This window comes from Lytechinus pictus, chromosome 3, assembly GCF_037042905.1.
Source record: "Lytechinus pictus isolate F3 Inbred chromosome 3, Lp3.0, whole genome shotgun sequence".
In the NCBI taxonomy this organism is placed as follows: domain Eukaryota; kingdom Metazoa; phylum Echinodermata; class Echinoidea; order Temnopleuroida; family Toxopneustidae; genus Lytechinus; species Lytechinus pictus.
The window spans coordinates 39,444,669-39,459,509 of record NC_087247.1 but is presented as its reverse complement, the minus strand read 5'-3'; the positions used below and the strand labels follow the sequence as shown (position 1 = coordinate 39,459,509).

Sequence of the window (14,841 nt, the reverse complement as noted above, 5' to 3'; positions counted from 1 at the left end):
AAGGATCTCCATAGCATTAGTGATCTCGACATTCAAATGCTCATAACTCTTTTATTGCTAGTCCTATTTTACTCAAAGTTTTGTTGATCTTATTCTTTGATTTTTCTGCTTTCACAAAAGCTAACTTGCTCCAAGAGTTTCATTCTCCTTTAATGTGTGCTTTTCAAAATAGACTGGATGTATAGTTTCAATTATCTTGATCTGGTTGGCTATTTATGTCAGAAATTTAGTTTTGAAAGTTTATCCAAAACATTTTTCCTATCGGCTATTTAATCACCCTTTATCAGTTCTGCTGTGTCTTCAAGGAAAAGACCAGTATTGGAAGTGAAGGGCTAACAATGAGGGTACTGAGCTGTGTAAGAGTCATCCTTTTATTATTCTCTTCACTACACAGGATTAGAATTTTCTTTGTTCCCACAGTACAATTTCCAATTCTACGCCAGTGATGGCTAGTTAGAGTGTGGTCTGAGAAGAATTGATGGCCATTGCCATATATTAATATCATTTTGCCATTTTTGCATTGTACATGTATTGTGACTGGAAAAGATCACTTTTGAAATCCTACCTCCCACCCTCAGAGTTTGCTGCCCCTCTACATTGACTTGGAAAAGTCATCCGCAAAACCTTTAAAAGTAATGCATTGTTATATTACTCATTCCTGTGTGAAATGATTCGGAAAAAAGTGTAAATCCTGAATAATTTTTAATATTCTGTAATCTGTACAAGGTTATTGTGACTAAGGGATTTTTCAATGCTGTATTAGAACTAAACAAATGAAAACAAACATATTAATGAATTAAACAATAAAAAGAATTCAAAAAGGTAACTAATAAAAGAGAAGTTTAGATAATTGCTCTTATTTATTCCATGCAGTAGGCAAGTATGAATAATGCAGAGAGGGTAAAAGGCAGAATGAAAGTTGACTAAAAAAATTGGATACAGCATAACAGCTGCAGCAGGAATAGATTTTTTGAAATTTTATTTTTCATTCTATTTTTCAAAGGACACTTGATGTAGAGGAATAAGTTTTTATGACTTGTTGCCATATTTTATAGGTACTCCAAGAATGATGGATGGTCATTGAATTAAATAAAATAAGAATATTTCTTATTTGATTGTTGTCTGTAGATGTATGTAAGGCTGCTTTATCACCATATTCAGTTTTTGCCTGATCGGGAATTGGTGCTCCCTCCCCTTCTATACAAGCTCAATTTATATGGGGGGGGGGGGGGGGGAGGGGCTCAAATCGGTCTTTCTCCAAAAATGTAAAAAAAAAAAGTCTGGGGCGGTATTCTGAGGTCATTTTATCTTTAAAATATTTTATTTTATCTCTTAAAATTAAATTGGTATTCTGAGATGACATTTTATCTCTCAGATAAAATTTAAAATTCTATCTTGCGTATAAATTGTATCTTGCGTATCTATGATGATACGCAACAGAGCAGTGGCTGCGTAGACATGCCCATCACGTATCTGGCCATTGCAACGCGGGTGATGTGCTTGCGCCCAAGTTACTTTGAAAAAAAAAAAACTTTAAAGAGGGTATGGGCTATTTTATCTCCGCGACGTGGATTTCGTCAATATTTCTAGGTTAATTAACTCCAAATGTTGGCATGAAAATTAAGAAAAATTATATATTCATTGAGAACAACACCTTAAAGTTATTCCTGTACAATCAGGAAGCATTTCATAAGACTTTTCTTGACTAATATTGTCTTTGAAATGATGCTTGCAAAGATGCGATATAGACTTCGAAAAAACAATGAGAGTATTGCCATTTTTGTTAAAAAGAAATTTCTGTAAAGACGCGCAAGCGTATAGTGCAAGCGTATTGAAGTCAATAAATTGACGCAATCTCACTCCTTCGCCACACCTCCTAGCGGAATGGATTTCCATTGGTTGATTGATATGAGAGAGCTATAAAAGCGCGTTTCTAATTGGATATTGATTAAAAAATAGGTGTGTCTTACAGAGATAAAATTGTTCTCAGAATACCAATTCGGAGAGATTTTGAGGGTATTTTATCTCACTGATTTTAATGGAGATAAAATATTTTATTTTATCTGAGATAAAATGGATCTCAGAATACCACCCCAGGTCATTAAAAATTAATATGTTATGATATTTATGCTTAAGTTTGAAATCATAGAGGGGTAAAAATTGTTTTCTCTTTAATTTACCTTTCACAAACATTCATGTAGATATTATGTGATTTTTAGGGGGCCCCAAAATCCCAAATCTAAATATTCTGATCAATATGAAGCCTAAGGGATGGTTTTTCTCAAGTGAATACCATCTGCTTCTAGGAGAGGAAAGTGCTGCATTGATAGGTTCTATTGCATCCAAACGCAAAATTCTATGAGTGATGACAGAGACACACACACATGTAGATGAACATATACTATGTATATTATACAGACTTTTTTTTTAAAGATGTCACTGCCTCCCTAATTAAAACATCAAATAATCACAGGATTTTGTTTAGTTTTATATATTTTTTGACATGAATATAGGCCAACTCATTTGACTTAATTCAACTATTGTATTGGTTTTTAATGTTATATCAGTTATATTTTGTTATTTTTGTCTTATTTTCTCAACTGGGGGAAAAGTCATACCTGTATATGTAACTGTTGGTTGGTTTGGGGATGTTCCCTCAGTTGAGCTTGTTTAGTAAGTTAGTCCAGGAAGAAAGGAAGTTGGGTATACTCTAGGGAGTCTGGATAGTAACTGGGTGTCACAGATTAAAAATGAACTCTACTATATTTTAAAGCCTCCTTTTAAAAAAAATATACCTTAAGTATCTCATTATTTCACTATACAGATTTTCATTATTAAAGAACATTGTGATCTGGGAGGAGATTTTATTGAAAAGATTTTAGGGATATGTTTGTTATTTTACATATACAATCATTAATAGAATCCCACCAGTGTTTTTGTTTCTTTTTGGTATAAAATCACATGCGAATTCATGGAATGGGTTAAAAATTTTCAGGACGTTATCTTTGTATCGTTCTCATATATAACCACAGAATTTGCAAGATAATGCTTCAAATATATATCACACTACTGAGAGAGTGCTCTCAGTATTGTCAAATATAAAACTTGAATTTTCACAATGAATCAACTGGTTAGAAAGATTTCATGGTCACTAATCACAACACTCTTGCAAGGTAGGAATTTTAGACGATACTTTAATATTAAAGGTCAAGTTCACCCCAGCAAAATGTTGATTTGAATAAATAGAGAAAAATCAAACTCTCTGTTGGGATGGAGGACAAGTCCACCCCAACAAAAAAATGATGTGAATAAAAAGAGAAAAAAACTAACAAGCATAACACTGAAAATTTCATCAAAATCGGATGTAAAATAAGAAAGTAATGACATTTTAATATTCCGCTTAATTTCACAAAACAGTTATATGCACATCCTGGTTGGTATGCAAATGAGGAGACTGATGACGTCATCCGCTCACTATTTCTTTTGTATTTTATTATATATAAAACATACTCATTTTCTCATTGTCCAGTGAAACAATGATTAATTCCTCCATGAACATGTGGAATTAGCATTGTTTAATACTATATGATTCAGTCAAGTCAGTCCCTATGGTCAAATCTGTAAAAAATGAAATACTGTATAATTCAAACAATAAAAAACAAAAGAAATAGTGATGGACATCATCAACTGACTTATTTGCTTGTCACTTAATTGTGCATATCACTGTTTTGTGAAAAATAAGCGAAACTTTAAAGTGCCATAACTTTCTTATTTTACATCCGATTTTGATGAAATTCTCTATCAATTCAAATCAACAATTTTGTGGGGTGGACTTGACCTTTAAAGGAGAAATATATTGATTATGTCAGTGGAAAGGTCATGATGTGGGGATTATCATTTGGTCATTCAAAAATAACGAAAGTAATGCATAAGGTGGAAATTGCCAATTAAAAAGCGCTAAAATGCCTCTCCGAAATACGCCTCCCATCGGTCTCTGAATTGACTCGAATTTGATGACGTGTATGAGTGTACGAGAGACGTGATTGGCTCTCCCACGTCAAGCTCCATTGCATGCAAAACCTGTTGCGAGGGTACGTTTTTTCCACACTGTCACTGAATACTTCGATCACGAAATGAAAGAAAACCCAGAAGGTTATTTAGATTTTGGATTTTCAAATTGATGATTTAGAAGATGAAGAGAAATTTGATGAAGTTTCTAGCTCTAGTGACGTGGATGGAGGTAAATTAGGGGAATTACGCCTATGATGATGAGTCGGACAATTCAACTTGCATGCCGATTCGCTACCAACTCATGCAGCTGCTAGTGCTAGCTGCACGTACCGTGGGCCAAAATAAATCCATGAAATGAATTCTAGCCTGACCATCCAGACAGAGTCTCTTCCCTCGGTCAATAAAATTTACTCTAAAGAAGGAAAATAATGATATAACTGTACTTACAAACAAGTGAATATATCCGAATCTGAAGGCAAATCAACTCAACGAATAGCAGCAGACGATATGCACCGACGATAAACTTATATATATTTTCAATATATTTCTACTTTAATGAACCTTTGCCAAAGCTTTAGACAGGCTGTTAGCCTAAACATTATTTCAAACATGACACTCAAATTTGCATTAAGTGTACACTCAGGATTGAGAAGCGTTCTCAATTAGATTTGTTTATCACTGCTTATTATTGGTATTTCATATTTTATTTGATTTAAACGTTTCAAAAGATTCAAGTTCGTTAACAAAAATTATGTCCATTCAAACCAAAGGGTTTGCAAAAGAACTTAATACTTCATTTTCTATCATGGTCTATTTTATGTTTCTCTGTTTAAATTCTCAGTGCGGATGAGTAATTCTAACCTGTATCACTCTAAATGGGCTTGAAGCATAAGGTAGTTGAGAGGATTGAATTTATTGATCTTCATTTCTCTCCCTCTCTTTTTCAGATCCCACAAAGTTTATTAGAGTAAATCCACCTTTTATGGTTTCAGTGAAAGTGCAGTTAGATGTTGAAAGGAGCATCCCAATAGGGAAAGAATTCATTCTCCTTTTGTTATAACTGAATGGATGGAGTCTAAAGAATTGCGTAATTGTCCTGTTCACTGATACCCCTTTCATAAACCCATCCTCCAATTAGCCGCCTAAGAGTAATGCGGATAATTCAATAAAAATTGCGTTCTCAAACTCCGAAAATAATCCGCGGTATTTTTACGAGCGCCCGTCCTGAAAAAGGCGGATAATCGTCATGACAACTGCACACGCCCCCTCCGATGCGGTTGTGTTGGAGAAGGGTGCCTTGTGACCGCACCATGGCAATTATCCGCATTATTTGAAAATGTGTTCATAAAGTCAAAATCTGGTCCCGATGCCGCTTTTATGCGGATAATTGCAGCATCAAAATAATGCGGATAACTCTGGTCCTCCTCCGATTTTACGACCAAATTATGCTGCTATTAGCCGCATAATTGGGTTTATGAAAGGGGTATGAGATAAGCAGGCTGTGATGATAGAATTCTGGACTTTTTCAACTTCCTGTCTTTTTTGTAGTGGTCAAAGTAAATAATGCTGTGATGTTCATAATCAAGTTGAAGGCAGCCCTGTGGCTATGGCACTATGGGGGGGGGGGGGGGTATTCTGTATAAATGTAGAATATGTACATGCCATGGTTGAGACCCCTTTTTTTTAGCCTAAATTTCCGTTGCGGAGCATCGCCAATCAGGCAGCCATAGAGATTCCCATTTTTTCCCGTTCCAGAGACCATCAAATTTGTGATTTCTCGCTCCAGAGAGCGCCCGTCACGATCTACTCAGCTGGTCAGAGCAGCAAGCTCGATCAACGTGTAGCCATTATGCTGGCCCGCCGAAGTTCCCCGCGGCCGCAGCTAGCTCACGCTAGCCCAATATGCTCACGCTAGCCCAATATGAATCCAGCAAGGTGTGCGCGCATTTTTTACATAGCTGCTAGCGATTATTTATGATTGAATGAGTTCCGAAGACCCCTGTTAATGTGGTCCATTCCAGAGCATTGCATTTTAGCGACTGTAGATCCAAGAGCCACTCTGGAGACCCTTATTTTAAGACCAAGGTTTAGTTCCAGAACCCCCTATTTTAGAGTTGGCGCGACACATAGGTATCATGTTATGATTCAAGTACCCCCCCCCCCCTTTACTACAAGCAAAGCAGCACCATGACTGACCTACTAACCCTGCAACTTGTGGCACTCAGCCATTTATACAATCAGGGTTTGACCTATTTGAATCTTTCCAAGAATCATGACAAGTTGACAATGAAAATTGTGCTTCCTGCTTCAGATGGCAATGACCATTTTAGGCCATTGATTCCTGCGGCTACCCTCCCTCCCTGCTTCACTCACCAGAATATACCATTCAACTCAATGGGTTGATTTCGATGTGTAACAAACACAAAACGTTTTGCAACTCTATATCATTTTGATCTTATTTCACCCTGAATGGCCCCCATTGTGTTTGCATCTAGGCTTATTCTAAAAGACCTTTGATGCTACACACAGGCTTTATCAGAAGTTGAGCAAGCTCATGCACTTGGCACTGACCTTTCCTGCAGTGGTCAGTGTATTTGTGTGTGTGTGTGCACCCACGCGATTGTTTGCATGTCCTGCAGGCATTTGTTGTGTATTGAAGTTGGGAAGCATCCCATGCTTAGAGCACCTGGTGAAAATAGTTCCGTCTGAATGACCTCATCACCCATTAATAAAAACTCAAAATTGGTTTGTCACTTTTTGCATCATTGCCGTAGGTTAATTGTTAATGTATCATCGTCAAAGGAATAGAGCAAAAGGAAGAAAAGCTTTTGATACAGTTCCTTAAAGAACAGAAAGTATAGCAATGTCACTTCACTCACATGGAGTTTTGTCTAATGCTGACAATTCAGATGACTCCCCCTTTCTCTTTCTCTTGCTCTCTCATCTTTTAGGCTAATGCTTGGGGTCAGGTTCATGGTAAAGCTGAAATGGTAGACATGTGTGATGTGAGTGGCATTGGCCCCTTGTCTCTCTCACTGTGTGCCCTTGGGAGACCCAGAATCTACCTGACCTTTCAGGACCCCCTTTTGTACACTCAACTCAAGATTTACATCCATATATTCTTTCTCTAGGCATATTCACATTTGCTGTTTAGGAAAACGCTCCTTTTTGTTTTTTATGTTGAAATTAGACAATACCGGGCATTGTAATACCCCCCCCCCACCCCAAAAAATAAATGAATGAATAAATATAAAAACTTATTTTGTACTTGACAAGTTTTGAGGCATTTTGCAATGGGAAAGTTGTGGTATGAAAGCACATTACTTTCAACTTTTGAGAAGTTGAACTGTGGAAGGAAGAGAGCGATTCATTTTGCAGGCTAAAACCCCGGGGGGGCCACTTACATTGACGAGTGGATACCATGCGCGACCAAAAAAACACGTAAAAAGGATGTCTTTTTCAAGATAGGGCACGTTACGTACGTAACGTGATAAGGGTGTCAAAAACACAAAAATAATGAAAAAAGGGTATCTATTTCGCTAGGAAAGTTACGTGTTTAGGGTCAAATTTGTGGGGATGATAAAACAAAATTAAAATGTTTTATAAAGGATGTCCTTTTTGCCCCAACACTACGTGTTTAGAGTCCGATTTGCGCGAGGTGTGGAATGGGGTCGTACTAAACCAAATGATGTGTAAAGGTAAAACCGACGACCGAAGGACCCGTGACATAACAATAAAATATGGCTGTACTTGTTTAGGGGTTCATTTCAGGGAATACTTGCCAAGAGTATCGTTTTGTTTACAATACTTGTTAAGGGTACTCCGTAGGGTTTTGCACGCCAATACTTGTTAAGGGGTGCATTTTCAGTATATGGAAAATACGTGTTTAGGGTGCTTTTCGAGACCCCATGGTCGCGCATGGTATCCACTCGTGAATGGAAGTGGCCCCCCCGGGGCTAAAACAGGCTTTAACCAAAACTGCAAAAACTTATCTGATTCCAGCTGGTGTGGATGAACAAATACATGGGTATTTATAGGCCCAAACCAGTACTTGGGATTTTTTTTTCTGACCTGGAAGGTGTGAATGCCTATATCACTTTTTTTTCCGAAATATAAATTCTGTAACCACAGATTTCAGTATGTTTAAAGGAGATTATGCTTCAAATATGTATTTATATATTTTCCGTTTTCATTAGGATTGCTTGCAACCATTGCCTGCACCCGCTTCTCTCTCTTTCATTCTGGAGATCGTTTCATTAAACAACCTGTTGGACTTTTGTGTAACCTATAAGTAATTGTCAAAAAAATAGTTTCACCTCATTGGTTTTTATCAAATGCATATTTGCTTTAAATGGAAACAGTGTTCCACATAGACCTGTCTTACTTACATTTTAACAAAATATTCACCTGTGTATGGGATCATTAATTAGATCTTTATGACCTACATGTATTATCATTATTATATGAAAATATTGTTTCCTTATTAGTTTCTGAGGTATGAAAAGATTTTAAACGCAAGGACACAAAGATCTTGTTTTCTTTAATAATGCTTATGGCATTTTTTTTTTACATAGGGAATCTCGACCGCTCACAACTTTAAGCTCTATTGCGATATCTCCTCGAATTCTTGATTTTGAGCATTTTAGAAGCGATCTTTGGCATTTTTGCCATGAAATTCAAGGGGTAAATTTATCTTCTGGCTTTTCACAAACAGTAGAAATAGATGTTTTCAATTGATTTTCCCAATCAGTTTCGCAATATCATGTCGGTGATACTACGCTTCGGATGACTGTCGACTGTAAAGGAAAGAACATACAGCATTATTTTTCTCCTTCAGAGAAAACCTTCGTTTTTTTGTTTCCAGTGTAAATGTCCCAAATATCCCACTTTCACCACAAAGCATTGCATGGTCAATGTTATGGTCATGGATGGGGTGCAGGGTTGAAGTCTTCTTGAAGATGATGAGACTTGGGAAATACAATCTTGATGGAGTATATAGTGTTTACAGCTTAGTATGTCCATTTTAAACCCAGGGGTAATTTTATGATAGGATGATTGATGTGAACTAAGTTTGCTCCATCTTGTTCAGGGATTAAGTTTCGGTGGTTATTTTCCTTGGTCATTTTAAGGTCAATGGCTGAAACGTATAGAATTATTTGTCATTTCTACGAAAACACTTCAACAGCCTGGGTATATGGAAAGTTAGTTGTGAAATTGTCATGTGGGAAGTGTATCTGGAGCAATACCCTGATTGTGGCATCTCATTTTTAGTTTAACTTATTCAATTAATGTGTTGAAGATACACAAGCATTTTGAAATCGCCATTCAATAACACCATTTTAAAGCCTATCGTTATTTTTTCAAAATATGAGTTTGTGATGTCATTGTCGAGTATGTTCCCCATATGTCATGTGATAAGTTCAATAAAATGCTATATTTGTCAGAAAGTGAAATCAGACACATTTCACTTACACTTGTATGAAATTATGTCAGTGAACCTTAAAAAAACCATTGAATAATTAGGCAACTTCACAGCTGCTCCCATATCAGGTCAGAATATAAAAACTTGGAAATTCACAACTGTCTTATTCTTTGCTTCAATATATTTTCCCTAGTTTTTTCTGTTTCTATTAAATCCAGCTAGTTGTCAATATGAGCTTTCACTTTAAAATATCTTTGACTCAATTTTTTAAAGATAATCATTCTCCATGAGATATTGGTCACAAAACTATGTAGGTTTACCAGTTTTATCTTCGTCGGTGAAGACTTGATAAATTGGAATAAATAAACATGCAAATATTGAGTACACAGGATTTTGACTGGTCATTATTTAGCATGCATGTGATCCTTAGATTTTAAGTCCAGCTTACTCTCAGATGTACATTGTAATAAAATTTTATTGATTGTTGCACTGGGCTCATCATCAGAACAGTCCCTTTTTTGCAGGACAAGTCCACCCCAACAAAGAGTTGATTTGAATAAAAAGAGAAAAATCTAACAAGCATAACACTGAAAATATCATCAAAATCGGGTGTAAAATAAGAAAGTTATGACATTTTAAAATTTAGCTTTATTTTACAAAATAGTTATATGAACATCCTGGTCTGTATGCAAATTAGGGACTGATGATGTCACCCACTCACTATTTCTTTTGAATTTTATTACATGAAATTGTCAAGTGCAAAAAAGTTTTATTTCTCCCTGAGTGTAATCTTGGGAGTGGTACTTTCTTGAATTTTAATTTGACGCATGCTCTACTTTTAATCTATATACCAGAGCTATAAAAAATAATGTAAGGAATCATCTACTAAAAATAATTGTTTACACATGCAAATAACAGTTATATCAAATCATTTATTTTTATTTTTTTTAATTTTTTTTAAAACAATACTGCTGATCTTCTATTTGACAAAATGCTAGTCAGGTATTTTTTTGCATATTAAGTTGCACCACTTCTGGATTGCTTCTCCAAATATATATCGTAAATTCGTTTATTCTCCAGGAATCACAATGCAATATATGCAATTTTTGAAATAAAGGTATATCACATGTAACAACTCTGGGCTGTCATTTACCACTCATTAATGTTTTTCAAAGTTCTAATAATTTGTCTTCACTCCAAGTTTTGCTTAATTTCACTCCTCAGTTCCTGGTCAGTATGCAAATGAGGAACCATTGACATAACCCTCTCTCTATTTCTTATATTTTTTTTTATAAGAAATAAGAAAATGCTTTTTTTTTAATAATTTAAGTATGATGGGAAACCAATTTTGATTCCTTCCTGAACTTGTGGAATTTCCATCTTTTTATTGTGATTTTATGATATATATTATTTTTCAAGGTGCAGTATGGAAATGTGTTGTTCCCCTTTTTAATTTATTACTCTTATTTTTTTCATTAATGCAGAACTACCTCAATTTGTAACTCAACTCGAGCCTACAATAGCTTATCAGGGAGGGGTCGCCAGGTTTCAATGTGATGTCTATGGTGTCCCTAAAGTTAATATAACATGGAAACATATCAAGAGCGGCAGCGACAGAACGAATATCGGAAAAGATAGGATCAGGTAAGCATTTGTTTAATCTTTTTTAAAAGTCATTTTAATTAAGTCTTATATTCAATCTTATGATACATATAGAATATAGATCTCAACATTTCCTGATTGTCCCTTTGATGATTGGCTTGAAAATTGATAGCCTTACAAATTCAGGAGGTATCTAGTTGATCTTCGTAAGATTACCAATTGGAAGAGTAAACTCCATTGTAAGTGATCAAAAAAAATATCTTTAAAAAATGTTTCATCTGTTTTGTTTGTAAAAAGTGGTCTCACTGTTTAAATCATGTTGATATGCATGTCTAATTACAAATCTGTTAGAAAACGGAAGACTTTTTAGAGTGAAATGTTGTCTAATAATTGATCATGGAATCTGAAATTGTTTTTGCATTTGATTTGTTGAAAAAGTTCAAGTTACAAACTAAATGCATTCAGATGGATATGAACATTGCAACAAAGATGTAGTATTTCTCATTGATATGCCTTAATACTCCTTAAGTTTTTAGAAATATTTCCCTTGAGATATTTTTTTTCAATATGTGTTGCTTTCTTCCAGTGCAAGGCATGTTGTCCTACCGAATGGCATTCTTCAAATTCACAATGTAACGCAGGAAGATGAGGGCAGATACAAGTGCATTGCATCCAACTCGTTACAGACAGTGCGAAACAACTCTGCAACGTTATCAGTGCTACCTCAAGTTATGTCTCAGATCCCAGCATCTGAGCCATACCTCATGCAAGGCCCTGTATCTCAACGATTGTTACCGGGGGAAGATGCTCTTTTAGAATGTCTGGTGGAAGGATCGCCTCTGATTGTCACCTGGAGTAGAAAAGGTTTGATGTTTAAAGGACAAGTCCACCCCAACAAAATCTTGATTGAATAAAAAGAGAAAAATCCAACAAGCAAAACACCGAAAATTTTCATCAAAATCGGATGTAAAATAAAGTTATGACATTTTAAAGTTTCGCTTAATTTCACCAAACAGTTATATGCACATCCTGGTCTGTATGCAAATGAGGAGACTGATGATGTCATCCACTCACTATTTCTTTTGTATTTTTATTATATGAAATATAATAAATTGTATATATTTATAAATATAATAAATTTTATGTTTATAAATATAATTTTCTCATTGTCAAGTGAAACAGTAATTAATTCCTCCCTGAACATGTGGAGTTAGCATTGTTTAATACTAAATAAGTTAAAGGAGAATGAAACCCTTGAAACCAGCTGAATCCATATCAAAGAGAAAAATCAAAGAAACAAATTGTTGAAAGTTTGAGGAAGATTGAATGAATAATAAGAAAGTTATGAGCATTTGAATGTCGAGATCACTAATGCCATGTAGATCCTCCTATTGGCAATGCGACCAAGATCTGTGATGTCACACAACTCCCTTATTACTTTAGTACTTATTTCACTTATATTCTCACTTTTATAGAGTCTATCACAAGGGGAGGTGTTCTCTTTATGAGAGGACAAGTACAGAGGTTTCACAACATTATATCATTGATGAATTGTTTTTCATATGATTAGAATGAGCAAAAAGAGATGTTTTGGGGTATATTTTCAGTGTCCAAAAGGGGAGAGTTGTTCATCTGTGACATCATAGATCTTGGTCGCATTGCCAATGTGAGGATCTCCATAGCATTAGTGATCTCGACATTCAAATGCTCATAACTCTTCTATTGCTAGTCCTATTTTACTCAAACTTTTGTTGATCTTATTCTTTGATTTTTCTGCTTTCACAAAAGCTAACTTGCTCCAAGAGTTTCATTCTCCTTTAAGTTGGTCCTTATTGTCAAATCTGTAAAAAATGAAATATTGTATAATTCAAACCATTAAAAAAAATTATGAGTGAGGGACATCATCGACTGTCTCATTTGCATGTTACTAGTTGTGCATATCACTGTTTTGTGAAAAATAAGCGAAACTTTAAAATGTCATAACATTCTTATTTTACATCTGATTTTGATGAAATTATCAGTGTTATGCTCCTTTGATTTTTCTTTATTTATTCAAATCAACATTTTTCTGGGGTGGACTGACCTTTAAAAGTTTTTAACATAAATTACAGTAACACAAAATGCATTAAGACAGAATCTTACAAGTTGACCACTCACATGTTTTAATGTAGATGCTATGAAAAATTGTTAGGAGCTAAATTAATGTAGAAAATGAGTAATTGCTCAGAAATGAGCATGAAAAGTCTTGCATCATCAGTATATTATTTAAAACTTATTAGCAAAACTAGAAAATTCATCAAAGTCCGGGCCAAAAAGAAAGTAATGGAAAGTTGATTTTGTTTGCATTATCTTGATGTGCATGATATGTGAAGGAGGGAGCTGATGACATCTTAAGACACCATGTTTTCTTTTTATAATATTTTCATGAAATGATGAATACCAGTATTTTCATGAATAAAAAAGAGGGGCCAGATCACCATGTTTTACATGCTTGGAGAAAAAACTTCAAATTATATGTGTTCATGTATTTTGAATTCTCTGTGTCCTCTTTTTCTATTTTCTCAATCTCTCTGCCTTTCCCCATTTATTGTAGCTTGTATGATGAGTGGCTGTGATTTCATTGTCCCATATCTTGTCACTATTAATCAAAGCAGTTCCAATTTTCAGATGTACATTCCAAGGTAATCTGATGTCGATTAATTGATTCACTATTAAATTGGTTAGCTATATAAACTGGGTCAGCAATTATTTTTACAATATGAGATGGCACAGATGTTGTATGCATAGCTCCACTCCCATTGGGTTGTTTACATGAGCATTAAATCTACATTAATCAGTGTGCATTATGCCTTTTTTTAACTTGAGAGTTTTTTTTAATTTTCTTTATAATCCAAGTATTGAGATAAAAGTATTGAAAAATTGTGAAGTATTTATTTATGATTTAAAATATGATTTTTTATCATGTTTTGCAGTACTTAAAGAGAAATTCCAGTAGTTGCAGTAAACACTGATTTCATGAGAAAGTCTGTAAAACCAGGCTTAATTGTCAGTATATCATCGAGGATCTAGACCTGGTATAGTTACATAAACTGAACTTTGTGAAATCTTGAAATCTACGCTGAAAAATGTTCAGACTTAACTTCCCCAACACAGATAAGCGCACGTGGGACAGTGTATAATTATTGCTTTGAGCGTCGGGCCCGACGCTCTACCCAAATCCTGTGCTTATTTGCCGATTTCTCAGCAATTACACAATTTCTTCCAGAATCCTTTGGCACATACGTTTTATTTATACAAACAGACACTTTGGTGGTCATTTCATTGGATTCTGTACGAACTCATTTTGATATCGTTACCAAAACTAGCATTTACCTTTAAGTGTGTGGATTGATGTAGATGGATTTTCAATGATATTTTTTATAACTCCACAAATAGCAGAAAAAAGATGAATTCATCAAAAGGGTTGAATACTTTATATATCTTTTTGCCTTTTCTGCTTGGGGAACACCCAGAGAAAATGTATTTTTAGTTATGAAGATTTTATATCACAAGTCTTCTTGTGAATAACGGTGAACAGCAAATTCTTTGACCCTTACCTCGTTGAAATATTTAAAGGAATATGAAACTCCAAATAGTTATTACAGATTTTTTGAGACTGAGATAAATCTACTGAATCACAAATGCAGAAATCGGTCACATGGGTAAACTACATGCAACAGACATGAAAAAGTGAATTGCACGCTGAGCTGCTATGTGCTGGATGTACTGGTACTCTGAGTCATGCAGACAGAGAAAGATTGTCATGA

At 35.0% G+C, this 14,841-nt stretch overlaps 1 protein-coding gene across 1 annotated transcript in view; it reads left to right on the top strand.

The window, feature by feature from the left end:
- LOC129255628 (protogenin-like) overlaps window positions 1-14,841 on the top strand; it is a 57,112-nt gene that overhangs the window by 29,990 nt on the left and 12,281 nt on the right. The window contains exons 3-5 of the mRNA XM_064095970.1: window positions 6,963-6,987; window positions 10,918-11,077; window positions 11,622-11,899. Coding sequence (XP_063952040.1) covers window positions 6,963-6,987; window positions 10,918-11,077; window positions 11,622-11,899 — 463 coding nt within the window. The remainder of the gene's footprint in view (window positions 1-6,962; window positions 6,988-10,917; window positions 11,078-11,621; window positions 11,900-14,841) is intronic.